Source organism: Monodon monoceros, unplaced genomic scaffold (genome assembly GCF_005190385.1).
Source record: "Monodon monoceros isolate NGI ecotype Baffin Bay Population unplaced genomic scaffold, NGI_Narwhal_1 Super_Scaffold_12, whole genome shotgun sequence".
Classification (NCBI taxonomy): domain Eukaryota; kingdom Metazoa; phylum Chordata; class Mammalia; order Artiodactyla; family Monodontidae; genus Monodon; species Monodon monoceros.
The window spans coordinates 127,719,694-127,735,571 of record NW_021703768.1 but is presented as its reverse complement, the minus strand read 5'-3'; the positions used below and the strand labels follow the sequence as shown (position 1 = coordinate 127,735,571).

The 15,878-nt window shown below is 46.6% G+C and overlaps 1 protein-coding gene across 1 annotated transcript in view; it reads left to right on the top strand.

Annotated features, from left to right (window-relative positions):
* Positions 1-5,138, top strand: part of ATOX1 (antioxidant 1 copper chaperone) — a 13,847-nt gene extending 8,709 nt beyond the window's left edge. Inside the window, exons 4-5 of the mRNA XM_029216587.1 lie at positions 1,693-1,862; positions 5,000-5,138. Coding sequence (XP_029072420.1) covers positions 1,693-1,817 — 125 coding nt within the window. The 3' untranslated portion in view covers positions 1,818-1,862; positions 5,000-5,138. The remainder of the gene's footprint in view (positions 1-1,692; positions 1,863-4,999) is intronic.
* Positions 5,139-15,878: the final 10,740 nt, after the last annotated feature.

Below are 15,878 nucleotides of genomic sequence, written 5' to 3'. Positions count from 1 at the left end.
CCGCTCCCCACCGCCCTCCGCATCGCCCTCCCCATCGCCGCTCCCCATCGCCTCCCCATCGCCCTCCCCAGCCCTCCCCATCCCCGCTCCCCATCGCCTGAAAAACTGTCTTGCATAAAACTGGCCCCTGGTGCCAAAAAGTTTGGGGACCGCTGCATTAAAGGATAACAAGTGATTTCCTCATCTGGTGTGAGTGTAGGTTCTTTGGCACTTCTACCTCCCTACCTGTACCGAAACCCACATAACGGGTTCTGGGAGTTAGGGAATGAAGACCTGGGCTCCTTTGCCAGCTCCCCTCAGAGTATGGAAGACATGGCACCAACACTTAGAATAAGGCCTTGGCTGGTTACCTAATTTGAGGCTTCTCACGTTGAAAGTGAGAATGCTACCTGTTGATCATGGACATATTGTTGAAAAGCCTATTGCCATTGTATGCTCTGAATTTATAAATGAGTGGGAGAATGTGCCCTTAACTGTTCCATGGGACTCAAGGGCGGAAAATTCATGATCTTTACCACATTTTGCTGAGTCACGTTGGAAAGATGGGTCAGTGGTAGGATAGAAGTGGTTCTTTGGAACTTACTTCCTCAGTCTAAGGTTCTTCCACCTGGCTTCCTCATCTCAGACCAAACCATTCTGGTCCTAATCAGAATGTTGGAATGGGGCCCAACAATCTGAATTTTAAACACACCAGGGCTTTTTTTATCAGAGTGGTTCGGATTCTAGAAAGCAGTTGCCAGGACTTATGGGTCCCTGTGCATAGGAGTCTTAATGTTCAACGAAATACATCATGAAATGCTAATGAAAAAAAAAGTGTGCCAGTCTGTTGCCCCACAATTTCCATTCTATGAATTCACGGTATAGAAATATTTCCACAAGTTTTATAAGATACGTTCAAGTATGTTTACATGGTTGTGATCATAGTGAGAGATTGGAGGCAACCTCAGTGTCCTTCAGAGGGGGACTGAGTAGATGGATGGTACATCCACACTATGGGATATGGTGTAGCTGTTAAAAAAGAATGAAGTTAAGTCTGTATGCACTGAGATGGCAAGATATCCTGGACATTGGAAAGTGACATATAGCAAGACCTGTTTACTTTTCATTTGTCCATCAGGGAGAAACACTGGATAGGGGCCCTATTGTTCAGTGATCCTTAGAGGTAGGAAATAGTAGGGGCCTTACAGTTTCAAATTTTATTCAGAAATGCTTGCCTTTTTTATTTTTAAATGGTGTGTCTGGGGACTTCCCTGGCAGTCCAGTGGTTAAGACTCCGCACTTCCACTGCAGGGGGGCACGGGTTCAATCCCTGGTAGGGAAATTAAGATCCCACATGCCGCGTGGCACGGCCAAAAAAAAAAAAAAGTGTGTCTGTATTACTTTTGCAATTAAGAAAAAAAAATTTTTAAAGCCCCCATCTAGAGCAGGGATGGGCAAACTACAGCCCCTTGGGCCCAGTCCAGCCCACAGCCTGTTTTTGCACAGCTGACAATGGTTTTTACATTTTTACAGGGTTGTAAAAACAATATACAGAAGACTATGCAGCCCACAGTTCCTAAAACATGTGCTCTGTGGCCCTTTTCAGGAGAAGTGTGCCGATCCTTGGTCTAGAAGAGAGGGGAAGGGTGGTGGCCAATAATTCAGGAGCCTGACTGGGAACGTCTCTGTCCCCCCTCACCCCCCTTCCTGCAGGAGTTCAATTTGACATTGACCTGCCCAACAAGAAGGTCTGCGTCGACTCTGAGCACAGCGTGGACACTCTGCTGGAGACCCTGGGGAAAACAGGAAAGGCCGTTTCCTACCTCGGCCCCAAGTAGCGAGGGCCTGGGCCCCCAGCTTGCAGGATGGACCAAAGTGGGCAGGTGGGTGAGGCCCCAACACTGCAACAAAATATGTCTCTACTGGATGCAAATCACAAGCTCAGGGACTCCTTCCAGCCCCCTGTGAGTAGACAGAGCACTTCGTGATGTCTCCCAGGGTCCCCTCTATGACTTCAGGGTACATTTCATGATCAGCAGGGTTTAAGTTTAAGCATATGGCCCTGAGCAGTGTGTCTTTTGCTTTGATAACTTAACGGTCCCATCAGAGGTGACACCTACGCCCTGAGCCTTGTGGTCCGGTGCACTGACCAGGTGAGTTAGTTCACCTTGGCCTCTGTCCCCACTTGGAACTGTTCTCAGCTTCCTGAGCATGCCCTCTGCCCAGACTGGTGCAAAGACAATACTGTGGTCAATCTGGTAGTTTCTTAAAACCTACCATATGACCCAGCCATTCCTTTGCCAGGTATTTACCCAAGAGAAATGGAAAGCACTGTCCATATGAAGACTTGTAAATACTGAGAGCAGCTTTACTTGTAATAGCCAAAAGCTGGAAACAACCCAATGTCCATCACTAGGTGAATAGATAAACAAATTGTGGTATAGCCATAGAATTGAATACTATTGTCCATGCAACAACTGCAATGAATCTCACATACTGTATGATATCATTTATATAAAGTTCTAAAAGATGCAAACGAACCTATAGCGACCAAAGCAGATCCGTGATTGCTTGATGATGTGGGGTGGCAAGGAGAGGCAGGAGGAGACTTTGGGGTTGGAAATGTTCATTATCTTGAGTGTGGTGAGGGTATGTGGGTGTATTCAATTGATAAGTCACAGATCATCACATTGTGCACTTAAAATATGTCTACGTATAGCATGTCAGTTACACCCCCAATAAAGCTGTTAAAGGTGAAAAACAACACAAACAAAAAACAGCATCGTGTTTAAGCTGGATGTTCCCTTTGATTTTACATAGTCCAGAAAGGAGGCTAGTGACACTGTGCCAGCACCCTTCACTGCGGAACCAGGGCAGACTTTAGTCATCCATCCAGCATTCCTTCCCTCCGTGCCTAGCCACAGTCTCAGAATCCTTCACAGCACAGCCCTCCTAGCAGTCACTGGCCCCGTAGTGCCTTTCATGCCCTTCATGCGTGTATTACAACAATCGTCACATCCCTGATGTCGCTCAGTGCTCTCGCTGTAATTAAGGAAAATGAGGCCTGGAGAGGGGAAGTGACTTGGCCAAAGCCCCACACAGGTGAGTGCCAGGGGCAGGCTGAGAATCAGGCATCCAACTACAACTGACTGCTGGGCCATGGCAGTGAACTTCAGCTGCAGCCTCCTTCCTAAAGGTGTGCGTTGGAATCTGAGCCGTGGCAGTGTCCTTTGTATCTGGTGACATCACGTGCAAATCATGAGATGTCAGATGTGTCTGTCTTCGTCATCCCCTTTCTGCCCATGGATGAACCATGTTCAGGAATGAGCCCAGGATGAATAATCAATATTCTAGGAGCCTAGTTTTTAGCTCTGCCCTCATTTCACACTCTGACTGTGGACACTTCTCTTTCATTCCTGAGACTTAGTCCTCCCTCCTGTAAAATGGGGCTATAACCTCTGCCCTGCTTTCCTGCCTTGTGGAGGTTACTGTGAAATCCCTCTGAATATGAAGGATGATCCTTAAAGGGAGGGTAACGTTTCTACCATACCAGTGTTCATCACATGGTTCCTGCATCCCTAGGGTTTTGGGGGGAGGGTGGGTGGGTGGGACCCTAGACCCCTCCATGTATCCCAAGTAGCCCCGTTTTATATTGGGCTTCCGTGTAAGACTGTGTGTATAAAAGTCTCTGTGACAAGGAGGGATGGAGGGAGGGAAGAGAAAAAAACTTCTTCAGCTGGCTACGCACGTGGGAGAGCCCCAGTGTAGACACTTTGAATTGGAAACTCCCGACCTGAGCATGTGAATTTTGTTTGACTGAAAAAGCAACACCTGCCTGTTGTAAACCATGTGTAGCTTAATGTGTATTTTTCTCATAGTAGGCTCTTTTTTTTTATTGAGATGAAATTCACATGACATGCAATTAACCATTTTAAAGTGTACCATTCATTGGCCTTTAGTGTATTCACAATGTTGTACATCCACCACTTCTCTCTAGTTTCAAAACTTTTCATCACCCTAGAAAAACTCCCTGTACCCATTTAGGCTGTCCCCACTGCCTCCTCTCTCCATCCCCTGGCAACCACCAATCCGCTTTCTGCCCCCTGGACTCACCTGCCCTGGATATTTCACATAAAAGGAATCATACGTTATGTGGCCTTTTGTGTCTGGCTTCTTTCACTTAGCATAATGTTTTCAGGATTCACCCAAGCTTAGCATGTATCAGTACTTCATTCCTTTCTATGGCTGGATAGTTCTCATAGTAGTTTTAATTAATTAATTTTAGCTTTTTTATTATAGGAAGTGTCGAACCTATGCAAATAGGGTAGTAAAATGAATCTCCATGTACCCACCACCCAGATCCAACGGTCATCAAGTCATTGCCATCATTTCATCCATGGCCCGCTCTCTCCACCCCCATATTCACAGCAAATTCAGGCATCATATAGTTTCATCTGCACATCTGTCAGTAACCATGTGTAGTATGAAAAGGCTCCTGGAGATTCATATGCACGGCACTGGGTGAGAATCACTGATCTGGTAAGCTTTTACCCCACACACTAGGCAGCATCTGTCTCTGAGTCTGTTTTAAGAGGCTGCCCAGTGACTGATTTGAAGCCAGGTTCAGGAACCAGAGATAGAATGTTTATTGGTTCTGAAATTTCCTTGATCGTCTGGCTCTCGGCAGATTTGTTTGCTCGTGATTTTTTTTGTTGCCCTTCTGGTATAAGTTGAAACAGGACAGGGAAGGTGCCCCAGCAGCCCTGGGAGTTCCCCAGAAGAGGGCCTCGGCGGTGACCGGCTTAGCAAGATCAGTGGGTTCTGGTCAAGACTGCCAAGAGGCAGTCTTGGTAGAAGCAGCGTTTAGGGCTGGACATGGGGTTCTAGTCCTGCTCCAGCACCTGGGTTTCTCACCTCACCCGGTACAACTGCCTCTTAGTGAACCTTTACTGCTTTTGTAATGTCTCCATGTGTCCAGCAGATGGCGCCTGTGTTCCACCTCACGTCTCATCTCTTCCAGGATGCTGAGCCAGCTCCTGCCTTCCAGACAGATCTAGGACCTGACAATCCTGCTCAGAGATGGTAGTTCCTGCGGAGACCCTCACTTGCCCTGCTCTTCTGTAGCTTCCTTGCAATAAAGTCAAGTCGATTTTGCTGGAGATATTGTCTCTTGCCTGGTCTTGATGTCACTTGCTTACGTGCTGTGCCGTGCTGCTCCCATGTTGCTCTGAAGGAGATGACTGCAGTGCTTGCTTGGGTGGGAGTTCTAAGAGCTCCCAACTGGGTGAAAGGGGTCCGATGGATTCCGAGTCTTTGCTGTGTGAGCTTTTACAAGTCACTTCCCCTCTCTGGGCCTCACTTTTCCTCATCTATAAGTGAAGGTGGGTGATCCTCTTTCTTTTCACTACTTTCTTAGACTCCGTATTGTGAAAAACTTTTGTCTGTCAAGTGAATCGCATTTAAGGGAGGTAAAATTGTATGGCAGTTAGAATAACGGGAAGAGGCAGTGAAGACAGACTGCCTGGGATAGAGTCCAAGCTCCATACCTCCCAGCTGGGCCACGTAACCTCTTGGTGTCCGCAAGCATAAAATGTGGTAACAGCATCTCCTGCAAATGGTGGTTGTAGGGATTAAATGAGGCAACTCATGTAAGTCGCTTAGATAGTGCTTGTCAGTTAGTAATCACTCAGTGAACATTCTCTATTCACGTACATTTTTTGTGTGTATTTAATTATCAAAGATCTGTAGAAATGGCAATTAGAATTCCAGTCAGCCTAAAAGTTAGTGCCTTACAGAGTTGATGCAATTATATCAAAACAAAGGGAAATGTTTTAGTTTGTACAGCTTTACTTATTTTTTAAAAATATTTCTTTAAGCCAGCAGCTCTCAAACTGTTTCATCCCAGGACCCTTTTACACTCTTAAAAGTTACTGAGTATCTCAGAGAGCTTATGGTTGTGTGGGTTATGCCATAACAGAAATTAAAACAGGAATTTTTGTAACACAAGAATACGCAAGCATATATCCCATTAGCCATCAGGGTGAGATGAGGTCATTGCACAGCACTTAGATTCTGGAAACTTCACTGCATGATTGTAAGAAAAAGAGAAAAAGGCATCTTGTGTGAATAGTTTTGACCTTGTGTTCCTTCTGAAAGGTCTTAGGGACCACACATTGAGAATCACTGCTTTGACCATCTACTGGGCAGTGACTGGGGACCAGCGCTGCTGGACCTGGGATGAGACCCAGCTCTGCCTTTGGCGACCTGTGACCTTGGACCAGTCACCTCATCTCTCCCAGAGGCAGTTTTCTCACCTGCACAACGTACCATATCTGTACCTCAGGGGCCTTACGTAAGAGTTGGCAAACTTTGCCAACTCTGAACTGTATGCTAGCATAATTTGGGTCCCATTATGAGAGTATTAAAACAAGTCTCAGCCATTTCTGCCTTTGTGGTCCCTTGGGGGCACAGGGACTCTCCCTGCCCTCATGGTATCTAGGGTCCTTGGCCACAAGATGGCAGTGTTCTTTGGCTCTGACCATCCACGGAGACACTGAAGACAGTTTCTGTGGGCGCTGGGAGTACAAACTTGAGTTTTTCCATTTTCACAGCTTCCCAGGAGACCTGGTTCAGGCTGTCTGGCCCACTGGGAATGCCCAAGGGTAAAGACACTGGTGTCTTGGGCCGAGTGGTCATTGGAGGAGTTCCTTTCCTTTGGCTCTTCTCTTACCCCCCACCCCGCCGCTGGAATCCAGGTTTCCAGCTGAGGCCAAGGCCCCAAGCAGCTGGAGCAAATGAGACCACACAGCAGGGTGTGGCAGGGGGGAGCAGATGTGTCCGCCTGTCACCCAGGTGCTCTCCCCAGCACCTGACCCCAGCCCACCTGCCCAGCATTTCCAGCGCCCCCTGCAGCCAGCCGCGCCTCCTGTGTCTCCCAGGTGCCTTGCGATTGTTTATGCTGCCCCGAAATGGCATGATCTCTGCCTGCTTCCCCAGCCCCGCCTGTCTCCATGTACAAATTCCTTTTCTTCCCTTGCATACCACAGCCTGCATGAAACCTCTCCACAACTGGAAGTAATTTATTTCTCCTCTTGGCCCTCACAGCATTTATCCCACTAGCTTCGGGGCTGAGGCAAAGCTTTTCGTCCACGTGTCTTTCCTGTCCTCAAGGATCAGGCCACGTATCTATTCCCTCAGCGCACAGAACAGGCACTGAGGGGATATTTGATGGATGTGTAATGGCTGCCATCTGGGGGGCATTTATTGTGTGTCCTGCCCTTGCGTTCATGCCATTCATCTTCATCTGGTCCCTGTAAGCCAGCGGACCAGGACAGACCCAGAAACGTGGTAGGTGTGCCGGAGGCGTTTGTTGAGTTAATCTCACAGAGGTGGAGATCACCTGGTCTGATCCTTTCAGCAGGGTTATGTTTTTGTCAAAGGTCCCTGGTGTGAGTACAGCAGCCTGGAGCCACCCCTGGGGCTCACTGTTCCCGGCTCCTTGGCCTCTGTCGACCACCCCACCCTGTGGCCAAAGCCTTACCGTGTCCAGTGCTGACATTCCCAGGGCTGGAGAGAAGCCTCACAGCCCCCATGAACTCGGGAGAAGGTCCATCGCCCGTGACCGGGTGAGCTGCAGAGGGAGCCCGTCTGCTCTGAGTGAGCTTGAGCAAGTCATCTCCTGTCCCTGCCTCCTGTTAAGGACAAGTTTTTGACTTTTAAGTGTTTTTGTTTTTAACAGCTTTAATGAGGTATAATTTCATTCAATAAACTGTACACAATTTAAGCCTATATGTAATTTTTAAAGATACACATACACGCTCATGTAAACCATAAGCACAATCAAGAGAGTGATGACAGTTATCACCTGGGAAAGTCCCCTCAGGCCCCTTGGAAATCCTTCCACCCCTCCCTCCCCCCTCAAGCAACCACCATCTGCTTTCTGCTACTATCAATTAGTTTGCAGTTCCTAGACTTTTATTTAAATAACAATCACACAGAATGTACTCATTTTTGTCTGGCTTTTTCCGCTCAGCACAGTGACTTTGAAATTCACCCATGTTACTGAGGTATCAGTGATTAGATACTCACTTCCTATCACTGAGTAGTATTCCATTGCATGGCCATACCACAAAGTGTTATTCATTCAACTGTTGATGGACACTGGACTTGTTTCCAGTTTTTCAAACTGCTGTCTGAGGCTGGCCAGGTTCCCCAAGGGCTCCACAGGGCACAGGGGGACAGTCTCAGATGCCAAACCAAAGCAGCTCAACATATGGTTTTACCTACCGAGCCTCCACCTACCGAGCCCAGAGGTATTCAGCCACGATCTGGACTTGAGCAGATCTGGATTCAAATTCCGTCTCCACCACTTAATAACTGCATGACCTTGGGCAAGTAACTGATTCTTTTGTGCAACTCAGTTTCCGCATATGTAAAATGGGGATCATAATGTACCTACCTCAGGTGGCTATGGTGGGACTTAAGATCACATGCCTAATGCTTGATGGTGGCATTCCACAAATCAAGCTTTTTGAACAAAAAGTTTCACAATTATACAACTTGAAGTTTGAAAACTGGAATTTGGAAGTCATTGGATCTAGGTCCTTTCAACCCTGCAGACTCAGAAGGAAAAATGGACCCTCAAGCGCTGTGCTGTGTGGAGGAGAGCGGTGGTTGTTCAGGTCACAGCCCTCTTTGTGGCACCCTCCTTTAATTAGGGACAGTCTCTTCAAAGCACGAGTCTGTAATTTCTGGGGAGTGCCCGGCAGAGCTGCTTTTAGATTTCCATGTCTTTAGGGGCTGTGGCCACTTAGTTTAAGTGGATGAGGCGAGTCTTCTAATCTGCCTCCCAAGAAGGGAAAGGTCTGCAAATCTCATGACTGCCAGTTGGAGCCTTGAAAGAAAATATCAAAGCCTCTGGAAATAAGGATGCTGTCTATCCCCCACCGGTCTGCTCATCACGGGCTCCTAGTATCCTAATCCTTTTAGGACCACAAATCCCCAGGCAGCTAGAAGCCAGCTGGATCTCAGATAAGAATGCAGGCTCTGCAGACAAACGGATGGGTTCAGTGCCAGCCTGGCTGTTTCCCAGCTGTGTGAATTTGGGCAAGTCGCTTAACTGTTCAGGATCTCAGTTTTCTCATCTGTAAAATAAGAATAATAACTACGCCTTCTTCTCAGAGTGATATACGCACACGGCGAGTGCTCAGCTTGGCTGCTGCTATCACTGCAGGATCTTTGAAAAGAAGGCCTGGCTGGTCATCCAGCCCAATGTCCACATCCACGCCCCCCTACACCCGACAGTGGGGCCCTAAGCCTTGGCCTGCACACTACCCCTGCGAGGGAATGCCACAAGCAGCTGGCTCCGCTCTGGACAGCAATCTGGGGGAAAGTTCTGGCATCGAGCCCACCCTCACCTCGCTGGCACGTCTCTCACGACTGGGGCTGGGTTCATCCTGACACCCGGGGCATCAGTCCAGCCCCTCCCCATGGTGCCTTCTCAGAGGCAGAACTCGCTCTCCCCTTCCCATCCCTACCCCACTCCCTGGCCCACCACTTCCTCAGGGACGGAGCTGGAGTTATCAGACCACCTGGTCACTAGTCTCTTCGTTGATGCCCCTCCTCCCATTTTTTTTTGGCCGTACCTCACGGCATGCAGGATCTTAGTTCCCCAACCAGGGATGGAACTAGTTCCCCCTGCAGTGGAAGCATGGAGTCTTAACCACGGGACCACCAGGGAAGTCCTCGTTGATGCCCTTTTGATAGTGCAAGGCGAGAAAACACGAAAAGGCCAGGCAGCCCTGGACTCCCACCACTCCTAGGCCCGTTCACACGGTTCCCGGCGCAGCACGGAAGGAGCTGGGCTGAGTCCAGAGAGCACGAAGTCCTCACACAGGGGAACCTGGGCGGGTTACGCAATCTCTCCTCATCGGGGAACTGTGGCTCCGCCCTGGATAGCACCTTCTTCACAGGTAAGGCCCATAAAGCACCTAGCATGCGCGTGTGCGTGTGGCACGTGCCTGGTCAGTGCTGGCACTCACTTTTACGTTTTGGGGAGTGGGTCCCTGAATCTGATGGCTCCATAAAAGGAGACTGAGGCTGCCTGGTCAGGGCACACCCCCAAATCAGACCTGGCCTCTATTCTGCTCACTGCCCCTCCCAGGGTCCAGTTTGGAAACCATGCTCTCCGAGGCAGCCATTTGTGAGTATCTAACTCTTTTTTTTTTGTTTTTTTTGCGGTACGCGGGCCTCTCACTGCTGTGGCCTCTCCCGTGGCGGAGCACAGGCTCGAGACGCGCAGGCTCAGCGGCCGTGGCTCACGGGCCCAGCCGCTCCGCGGCATGTGGGATCCTCCCGGACCGGGGCACGAAACCGTGTCCCCTGCATCGGCAGGCGGACTCTCAACCACTGCACCACCAGGGAAGCCCCCTAACTCCTTTTTTTGGTCTAAACAGAAACTGTGGTTCCCTCCGTGTTCCTGGTAATTAGAGAGACCAGAAAAGCCATTGAGATGGTAGGAAGGGCTAGAGGGAGAGGTGGAAGGCTAGAGGCTGGCACAGAGCAGCCTGGAATCTCTAAGAGCTTCAAGTGCCCTCCAGGGCAGAGAGACAAGCTCCCCAGACCTTCCCACCATCGCCCCAGGCCTGTGCCTCTTCCTCCGACCAAACTCTGGACATGGCAGAGGCCTCGAGGAATTCCAGAATGTTAGAACTGGACGGGTCTTTAGAAGGAAAAAGTCCTTCTGCCTCATTTGGTGGTGGTGTTATATTACTAGTGGAAATATCTAACTTTCGATGATGATACAGAATAATTAGAAAAAAGTGAAACAATCTTATTTATAAATCACTCCCCCCATTATAATCTCTACATGACAAAGAGAGTCCACTTAACTTTCTGGTGTATTTCCTTCCGGATCCTTTTTAGGCTTATGTAAATATATGTAAGTAAACATAAAAGGCAATATACTGTAGCATTTCAAAGCTCAGGCTCTGGAGTTAGACTGCATGGGTTTAAATCCCCACTCCGTATGTTACTGGCAAGTTATTTAACCCACCTAGATCTCTGTTTCCCCATCAGTGAATTGGAGATCATTGCCTTTATACTGTAGGGTAGTTCTGAAAATTAAACAAGGTAATCCACATAAATCATTTAGCACAGTAAGCACTCAGTAAGCGGTTTAACCATTTTATTAGTATTGATGTTTTGTAACCTGCTTCTTTCACTAAATAGTTCACAGACACGTTTTCATCTCAGATGTATGTGTTCTCTGTGGCTGCTTCTGCACTACAATGGCTGAGTTGAATAGTTGCAGCAGGGACCATATGGCCCGTGAAGCCTAAAATGTTTACTATCTTGCCCTTTACAGAGAAATTTTATCAATCCATGGTCTAGATCAGTGATTTCAAACGGTATTCTATGGAAACCTAAGGTTCCTACAGGTGTGTCAGGGGAAAAAGGAGTAGATGGTAGGGCTCCAGGCCCCTAGCACCTTTCTAGCAAGACTGATCCTCTTATTTGTTAAGATTAACTATGTGTTCTACCAAACGTAAGGAAGAAAATATACCAATTCTCTACAATCTCGCTCAGGGGATAGAAATAGAAGAAATATTTCCTAACTCACACCATGAGGCCAGCATTACCCTAATACCAAAACCAGACAAAGACTCTGCAAGAAAACAAAACCATAGACCTTATGAACATAGACATAAAATCCTCAACAAAATATGAGGAGATCGAATCCAACAATGCGTAAAAAGAATTTTATACCATTATAGGTATGCAAGGCTGGTTCAACATTCGAAAATCAATGAGTGTAATCTTTCACATCAATAGGCTAAAAAAGAAAAATCACTTGATCATAGCAATAGATGCGCAAAAAACATTTGACAAAATCCAACAGTCATTCATGATTAAAAGCTCTCAGTATCCTCACTTGATAAAGAATATCTACAAAAAAACGTAGAGCTAACATCATACTTAATAGTGAGAAACTCAATGCTGTCTCACTAAGATCGGGCACAAGGGAAGGATGTCCCCTCTCACCACTGCTTTTCAACATTTTACTGGAAGTCCTTGTAATATAATAAGGCAAGAAAAGGAAATAAAAGGTATAAAGATTGTGAAGGAAGAAATAAAACTGTCTTTGTTTTCAAAGAAAAACAACTCTCTTTGTTTGCAGATGACATGATTGTCTATGTAGAAAATCCAAAAGAATTAGGGTTCAAAGAGCTTTCAGGTTGGAGAACGCATCCATGTACCAGGAGGGTGGTACACCCCAATTCCATGGGGACAGAACCTTGCTCTTGCACCTGGAACCCTCCCAGACCTCACCCCTATGTATCTCTTCATCTGGCTGTTCAAGTGTATCTTTTATCATGTCCTTTAGTAAACTGGTAAACGTAAGTAAGGGTTCCCTTGAGTTCTGTGAGCTGTTCTAGCAAATAATCAAATCCAAATGGGAGGAGGTCATGGGAACCTCCTATTTGTAGCCAAGTCAGAAGTTGGGTGTGACCTGGGGACCTACTATTTGCAAGTGACATCTGAGTAGGGGGAATGTCTTGGGACTGAGTCCTTAACCTGTGGGATCTGATGCTATCTCCATGTAGGGAGTGTCGGAATTGAGTTAAATTGTAGGACACCCAGAATTGCTTGCTGTGGGGAAAACACATACACATGTGGTGACCAGAAGTGTCAGAGTGTTCTGTGTGGCAGTAAAGGAGAAAGACATAGGACGAGAACTGTAGGTTTCTCAATATATGGCAAAACATCAAGATTCGTCAAAGACAGCAGTTACATACAAAGATACTAACTTTAATATCCTCTATACCTTCTTTGTATGCTTGAAGTATCTCATAAATTAAAAGAAAAAAGATTTGATATACAAACATGGAAAATACTGCCAACAGTTCAAAAGGATACACAATGAAAAATAAACATCCAGTTTATCTTAGATCTGTGGTTCTCCTCAGGGACCACAATGTAAGCTTTAAGATCCAAAAGAGCGGCTCCACTCAGAAGAATCATTAACCATCCTTACACACATGGACATCTGATTCCATCCCCCACGTGGGAAGCAGCTTGTACACCGAGGCCTTCCGTTTGAAGAGTCTACCTTGTGACCCTTTATTCTGGATATTCACTGGAAACCACTCTTTGCTTTCTCTGTCAGTGGACCCGAACCCATCTGGTGCATCTTTTCCAGTTGGTGACTATGTGGGCCTCTCTTATTTAACTAGAGTCAGCTTCTCTGGAGAATGACTGCTTATCTCCCCAGGACCCCTAGAATAAAATTTCCATATGCCAAACAAACTATATTTTAAGTCAGACCATCCCAAATATATTCTCAAAATTTGGTATGAATCAGTCCAGCCATTTTCTTGCAATGGGGTACACAAATACACAAGAAGTCACAAACTTCATTTTTATCTTATACGGACACACCCCTTACTGCTCTCCTACCCTGACCTTTAGGGGAAACAAAAGAGAGAACACATAGAACATGGGAACATAGTTAGCACGGTGTGTTTTGTACTTTGGCTTTTTTTTTTCATACATTTCACAACATCTTGAAATGATTGCATGTTTCATATCAATCCACATAGTTTTGTCCTCCTATTTATAGTGCAAATACTGGTTCGATTTCATTTGTGAATATACTGGAGGCTAAAATTCGTAATCATCTTATTCTTTCTAAAATAGTCTTAATTTGTGCTAAGTATAGGGTGAACAACTCATCTCCTTGCCTGAGATTTTTTTCAGTTTTACTACTTAAAGTCCGGTATGCTGGGAAACCCCTCAGTTCTGGGTGAAGTGGGATGTTTGGTCATCATATTTAAGTACCATAAAAATATCAGACAAGTTTGAATAGGAGTTGGTGCCTTATAACAATGTGAGTAGTAATCTTCATTTTTGCCCTAAAATTAAGTTATTAACCAAATAGTTTCCATATAAAGTAAGGATTTTCCTAGGACTTTTGTGATTATTGTTGGGAATTGCCTCATGCTGTTAGGTGGCTGCATAATATTCCATTGTATGACTTCACCATAATCTTATTAAACCCATTCCCTACGAATGGTCATTTCATTTCTTTCCCATGTTTTGCCAGAATAAACAAGTCTGCCATAAATGTCCTTATTTATCTGTTCTATAAACTGGTAAATTCTTCCAATAATTTGTTTTAAAAATAATTCCCGCTAAAAACAAAACTCAAAAAGCCACAGTATTAAACACTCTTTCATCTTGGGTCTCCTGTGAGCCTCTTTTTCTCCAGGTGACTGGGCTGAGGATGAGTTTAAAATGGGTTGGCAGCCAAGGCCCCTGGAAGGAAGCCCAGGCAAAGGGGAGGCTTCCTGGGGTGCAGGAGGGAGAAAAACAGCCCAGTGCTGTGGTTCCCAGCTTGGAGGGGGTGTTTATCAAGGCGGTGGGAGAGGAGCTGGCCAGACTTCTAGGGGTCCAGTGTTGGCTGGGAGAAGGGCCGAGAGACTGGAGCCATTCAGCCGTGTTCTAAGAAGAGCAGGGAGAGGAAGGAAAAACAAGCCCAGACACACACTGGGTGGCTGCCGGCTGGCCAGGGATCTTGGTACAACAAGCCAGGTGCCAGGCTGTGCGGCCAAGGCAGCTTTCCCCCGGGAACCCACCCCAGACTGGGCAGGTTTAGGTCAGTTCCACAACTGCTTCTTGGGTCTATTAGGAATGGGTTTTTACAGAGTATGGGATAATTCAGTACTTTTCCAGAAAGATGGGCTACCTGGGGCAGAAAGGTGGTTTTCCAGCCCTGTTGTATACGTGATACATGTGTATTAATGCATCCTTTACCCATCAAAGGGTCTGAGCATCACTTGCCAAACTGTTCTAGGCAGAACGGTGTCAGTGAAACACGAGATCCAAAAGTCGAAAAAGTTTGGGAAATGCTAGGTCAGTCAAAATCAAGCAAAATTCTCTACTGTGGGAATTCACAGAGCCTTCAATATGCTAATGCCATACTTCATGAATTTTCCAGAAGTGGAGAAAGTGTGCATTGTTTCCCAAACTTTGAGTCCTCAGAACACAACCCTACCCCCAATCACGGGATATATGATAACAACTTTGCTAAATGTTGATTGCTAATTTTAATCCATAGGATAAGACAGAAGCCAACAGACCTACCCTTAAATGTCCAAGCATCTAGGAGAGAGAGGGCTGTGGAATCTGGCCAATGTGAGATCTTGGACGCTGCCAGGTCCTCCATGAAAGCACAATGGGCACCTTTCACAAAATAACATAATTGACCTTCACGAGCAGGAGGGATTCTCCTGGAATTCTGACTTGGGGGTAGCCCCATGCAGGTCATAACAGTTGAGTGAATATGGCAGAAGAGCTCAGGTTTGCTCCAGCCTGCCTCTCTGCATCTCACTTCTCTTGGTCTCAGAGACTCAGCATCATACTTAACCACAGTGCTGTCTGAGGGCCTCTGTGTATCAGGGTGGGTGCACACGGCACCACAGGAGAGATGCCCCACACTGGGTTCTGAGAAATGCTGAGAAGATCACTTCATCCAATTAGCACACCCGTTGTGTGGCTCTGTGTCTATGACTCCATCTTTGCTGATGCATTCTTTTAGGTTACAATGCACAGCCATCTGGGAAGAAACACTGGCAGCCTCTCTACCCTGCGATCTCTGTGGAAAGACCCAAGTTTGGTGCTGGTGGATGATGAAATGCCCTGTACTAGACAGGCCGTATTTGCAAATCTTTTCCATCCTTGAGTAATTAGGTAAGGCTGGTACCTTGTATTGAGGGTCCCTTCCCCTCGAAAGAACTGGAAAAATGAAATGGTAAGGCTTCAGCGAAACCCGGGTCTTAGTTCACCCTGCCACTAACTTGCTGACTGATACTAGAAAGTCCTTTCCCAAGAAGCCTCAC